Here is a 6,113-nt window from a genome sequence, read left to right as displayed (position 1 = left end):
AAATAATAAAATAGAGAGTACTTATAACAATCATAGTAAAGTTCGATAGGGGCATAGAGATATACCACTATATTTTGCATGATTTCTATAGATGTTCTAACGTTTTTAATGCATGTTTTCATATTCGCATCTTTCATAGAAATATGAGAAGATCGTATAAAATGATAGATTTAACTGACATCGAGATATGCTTTTAATTAACTTAAGAACATTGATCAACATGAATAAGTACATATTATCATGATATTTAATTGTATTAAAAATTGATTAACAGTGGAGATTCGAAGTCTTAGTATTCGTCTCACATATTTGACGCTTTGCTCTTAAGAATATGGGAAACCTCACTAAGTTCTTGGGTATAGAAGTGTATAGAGACACAACAGGACTGCATTTAAATCAAGGAAAATATGCAATTGATCTACTGAGAAAATTTGGGTATGAAAACCCGAACCCAAGCTTGACGCCAATGGTAGTTGGGAAGTTAATTTCAAAAACTGAAGGATAGGCCCTAGAAAATCCAACAGTGTATAGAAGCGCCATTGGTGGTCTCCAGTATTTAGCCTATACAAGACCTGATATCACCTACTCTGTAAACAAAATGAGCCAGTTTCTCCAAACACCAACAGATGCTCACTGGAAGGCACTCAAAAGGGTGTTCAGGTACTTGAAAGGAACAATAAAACATGGCCTTATCATTCGGAAAAGTGACAATCTTGACGTAAATGCATTTGCTGACTCTGACTGGGCATCATGCCCAAATGATAGAAGATCCACTGCTGGTTATTGTGTATACCTTGGAGATAACTTGTTGTCTCGGTGCTCGAAAAAACAACATGTTGTAGCAAGGTCGAGCACGGAGGCTGAATACTACAATATTATACAATTTATGGTCACAATTATGAATTAGTCACAATTACAGCCCCCGTTTTATTACTATTATTTTCAAAATACATTTTTCTCTCTTTTATTTTCAACCATACATTCTTCAATAACATAATATTACGTTCAAATTCAAACTTTTTCTTATTTTTAACCACATATTTTCCATCAAATCACTATTACAAAATGCATTTTTGACAAATAATGGAAATCAAATAGGGTTACAGACATCACAATCCCAAATAACAAATTTTATAAGTCACGATTTATTTCTCAATTGTAACTTAAATAAATTAATTGGTCGTATGTTTTTTTTTTTTTTCTATCACAAATCACAATTTTTATAAGTCACAACTTATTTTATGGATACAAAATATCAAATTAATTGGACCTAAATTATTTTTAGGTCACAAATTATCAAAGTATTGTCATGACTTAACAAATTTTTAGATCACACATTATTAATTAGTCACAAATTATATATTTCGTTGGTCACATATTAGTGACCAATATATTGGTAACAATCAATAAAACAATTTATGACCAACCATATCGCCGCATCTAGCAGCAGCACAGCCAACACAAAATTAAAAGAAAAAGAGAAATAAAGCTGAGGGCTGAAAGGCCTCTAATGAGCGATGCGAGGAAAATGTAGGGGAAATTTCAATCTATCTTTCATTTAAACGTTGAGAAGGACAGCAATAAGCAGGGTATGCTTAGCTGTGATGATGACATTGTGCATTGCACATTGTCGCTGTGCATTTGTGCGACTTCATGTGCAACAGGTGTACTGCTGTCATGAAAAGTAGACTTGTTGACGTGCATTCCATCGCAACCACTATCACAGGTGATGGGATGAGGATCGATGGTTTGTTATTGTGCATTCCATCGCACCACTCCAACGGGGTTGGTAAAGAGTATAGAGGGATATAATAAATGGAGAGATATAGAGAGAAAAAAGAAGAAAGGAAAATAATTAGGGTTTGGAATGAAATTTGGCGAGATAGATGGAGGTAGGGTGAGTATATATATTAATTTAAATTTTTTAATATAATTATTAATATTGAATTATTATCCAATTTTTGTATAAATAAATTTCGAATTGAATTTTTCAACTGACAATTTAAAAAGAGAAAATTACCTAGAACTCTACCTTTAAAGATTAATTTTCATTTCACAAATCAGGAGATAATTAATTTTTAATAACTGTAATTAATAAAAATTTAATTAAACCTGATCTACATATTCACCCAATCCACACCCCATTCCCACTCATTTTCTTCCTCTTCTCTATGTGCCACCACACGATACCCACCACCACCAAATCGATCTCTAGTCCAACCAGAAATTTTCAGTAAATTCAAGCGGCCGAGACAATGGATGGACAGGTGATGATGGATAGATTACTATAGGTAACGAAGGTGACTTCATGGGTGGTGGGGAGAATATTGAAAGTGGTGGTAAGCTTACAAGTGGTGGTGGTTGTGAGTGATTGGATGGTGGAGATGAGCTCCTGGGTGGTGGAGAAAAGAGAATTGATTTTGGTGTTGTATTTGGTGATGAAGGAGATGGAACCACCATAGCTTTATCAGAAATTTTAGTGACAGGTGGTTTTTTATCAGATCTTTTGTTTAACCAGAGTTTTGGGATGGTTGTTGGTGTTTTGCAGTGTCAGTGATTTTCTGATCTTCTGTTGTTGGTGGTCTTGACTGGTTGTGACTTAGGATTGACCTGGTCACAAATAGTCGCATTGAATACAATTTTGGTTACAATTAGTCACATAGAAGATAAAGTTGGTCATGATTAATCACAGGTCTGCAATGTGTGCAGATTTGTTTGTGGTGACTATTTGTGACCAATTTTGTGTTGATTGTGATCAGTTGTGACTTGAGATTGACCTGGTCATAGACAGTCACACTGAATATAAATTTAGTCACAGTTAGTCACACCAAAGATAAAGTTGGTCACAGGCGTCGGAGTGGTCATTGGAGCAGTTTGCAGGAGGGATTATCCAACAGCTATCGGAGTGATCGCTGGAATAGTTGTCGGAGTAATTGTTCTGAGTGATCGTGGGAATGACCGTCATAGTGGCCACCAAAGTTATCGCGGGAGCTGATGGCCATCTCCGGTGGAAAGGTGGTGTAGTGAAGTGATAGGATGGAGTGGCATTGGTGAAAATAATTGATGTATATTATATCATATTTTAATATTTAATAAATTTATTTACCACCTGTCTTTTGAAATATTTTAATGAGTTTGTTATTTATGAAATGTGATCTTTAAAATTAGAAGTTATGTTAAGATTCCATTTTAAAAACTTGGTTATATGTAATTTCCACTTCCCAAAATGGTGACCCAAAATGAATTGGGCCTGGATAAGATTCTGGGCAACCCACCAAGAATGGCTTCTAATTAATTTTCATAATTGTATCTTATAAAGATCAATGCAGAATTTGATCTTCCCTTTTATAGTTGAGAGTATTTAAAAATCTTGATTTTAACTCTTTTATCACGTGCCTTCATAAGATAGGTAGAGTACGTGATACTACTCAATTATTAGTACTAGAGACTGAAATTGATAGGGGCTACAACTTGTGTTGTGGAACGATTTGGAGTAGCTGAATATGGAATGTGTAAAGAAATGGGAGGTAGAGAAAATCACAAGGATAGTGGAAGTTCTAGTTAGTTTAGATATTGATAAAAGATTGAAAGAAAAAGAAGGTACACATAAGACATTTTCAAGAAGCAGGTTTTCGGCAATTTTCCCTTTTCCAATATTGTGTGACTTCATAAGATAGGTAGAGTACGTGATACTACCAATTATTAGTACCAAGAATGACTCTCTTGAACAAGTCAAGATCGAGTTGGGCAATGTTGACATGAGGTCGATGGTGAGAACTTGACTTTATATTGGAATATGAATGCCTATGAGTTGGACCGTTGATTACCATAAGATTGAGTATCGTGGAATGATGAGAGCACAAGGTTCTTCTTCCCACTTTTACAATCACGTAACATGTATTACTTTCTTCGTTATTGATGTAGAATAGCGCATATGAAAGCATGGAATTATGAAAATCATGAACAACTTTCTAGTTCTGTATGATTCACTCATGGAGGACAAAAAACTAGGATTCAAACACTCGATGATTCATAAAAAAATATTGCGAAGGTGATTGTATGATTAAAAAAAAAACACTTAATTTTTATTTCATTAAATCATATTTTTCCAAAGACCAAAAGGGTCTAATTTCTACATGCAATAAACTCCTATTCTCCGAGGACAATTCAGAATACTATAAGGGTGCGTTTGATAACTCTTTTTTTCCATGGAAAATGGAATTCTAAATCCAATTCCCACTTTTTCCTTGCTCGACTACCAAAGATTTCCTGGAAATTGGTTTTCTTGCCTCCCCTCCCACGCGCCTCCTTTCCTTATTTTGGCTAAATTAATTTTCCCACCATTTTGGTGGGAATTAATTTTCTAGCTTTTTATTTTTTTGATTTTTTTTTTTAAATTTTTGGCAATGGAAACAAATTTTAGAAAAAATTGTAAAAGATGATATCCTTTAAATTGACAATTTTTATGTAAAATAAAGTCAAATGAACTCCAAAAGATAGATGATTTTCTTGAATTTTTTGGGAATGAAAACAAATTTTATCCCCAATACCAGTAAAATATATCCCTTTGATTAACAACTTTTATATAAAACAAAGACAAACGAAAACAAAAAAAAACTTTTATTTCAACAAATTTCACGTGGAAAATTATACCAATCAAATACAATAATTTACAATTCTCAGGAAAACAATTTCTAGCTAATTTAATTTTCTGAAATTCATTTTCTTTCCACCCAAATTCTATATCTACAATCAAACAGACCCTAATAGAAATTTTTATATAATATTAAAACTACCATAAACAAAACTTTAATAAAAAATTTCAATCCAAAGGAAAAATAAATTTTAAAATTGTCATAAAATACTAAAATTGTAAATTTGCCAAAAGAATTGATCATTTTCATTTAGCACACATCGCTTATCCTCTTCATATGTTAACTTGATCATCAAATAATGCTATTCACAGTTACTCACCATCATAGTCGTCCTACGTGACATACATATGACGGTTGGTGATTTAATATTTAAGGTAAGAAAAACTGTCACATCCATAGATCAAATAACAAACCGTCATGAAGGATACTACGTAAGACGACTACCGCAGTGAACAACCATAAATAGCATTACTCCTTGATCATCATAGTGGTAAAGGAAGAGAGTACCAACCTTGCTCTTATGTTATCGGAGGAGCGCATTAATAATTTTTTTAGGTGTCATCAATTGATTTGTTCAATTTTGATTAATAATATCTTTTTTCCCCATATTGTTTAGTATAATAGAATTCTTAGCTCTTGTTTGGTCTCCATTATTTTCAAAATACATTTCTCTTTATCTTATTATTAACTATGCATTCTTCAATAAAATAATAGTACACGTAAATCTAAAATTTTTCATTATTTTTTAATCACACATTCACCAATCAAAATACTATTCCAAAATGCATTATTCGTTTGGCCAAATTTATAAATTATTTATAAATGGTAAAATTTTATTTTTAACTACAAATTTCAATGTATTCACAAGTTCTTATTGACTATTTTTTATTTAAAGAAAAACATTTCTAAATAAGTTTTGAGAAATCAATGGAAAGAGAATTAATGATTAAAGAGTCAATTTGGAAACCACACATTTGACATTACAATAAATATTGTGCACGAACGCCGAAAGTGCCGAGTGATGGTGGGCAAGAAAAGACCAAAGCAATTCAACATCATCAATTATCACATGATTCACCATCTGTTGGTGGTTGTACTCAACTTGGGCATGCCATGAACATAAAAAATAAGTCACAAACTCCATTGTGTGAAGATGACAATAACCAGTTCATTCATTCACGATATTTGTTGACTAAAATGAATTGGATCTAGTCTTGTCTTAGATCATTCAAAACGTATAGGGGTTTAGAACATACATGTTGATGGTTAATATATGTTTCAAACGAAGTTTCTTATATCTAAATGAGTCAATATGAGGTCAGTAAAATCATATTTGTACATGTCATCCATCATGAATAGATGGAGAATAGTGGACCTAATTAGCTCTATACCCGTTCTTTTATATATAGACTTTGTTGGAAATCTACTTATACATGCACAGCGGAATTTAAAATATAT

General features: G+C 32.6%; 1 protein-coding gene across 1 annotated transcript; it reads left to right on the top strand.

Annotated features, from left to right (window-relative positions):
* Nucleotides 1–331: 331 nt before the first annotated feature.
* LOC111395328 (uncharacterized mitochondrial protein AtMg00810-like) lies at nucleotides 332–1,812 on the top strand. The gene is made up of 3 exons (XM_023021309.1): nucleotides 332–469; nucleotides 554–816; nucleotides 1,665–1,812. Exons 1-3 carry the CDS (start codon nucleotides 332–334, stop codon nucleotides 1,810–1,812), a joined length of 549 nt encoding a protein of 182 aa, XP_022877077.1.
* The last annotated feature ends 4,301 nt before the right edge of the window (nucleotides 1,813–6,113 follow it).

This window comes from Olea europaea, chromosome 6 (genome assembly GCF_002742605.1).
Source record: "Olea europaea var. sylvestris chromosome 6, O_europaea_v1, whole genome shotgun sequence".
Taxonomy (NCBI): domain Eukaryota; kingdom Viridiplantae; phylum Streptophyta; class Magnoliopsida; order Lamiales; family Oleaceae; genus Olea; species Olea europaea.
Note: the sequence above shows the minus strand (reverse complement) of the source record. Positions and strands in the feature narration are given on the sequence as shown.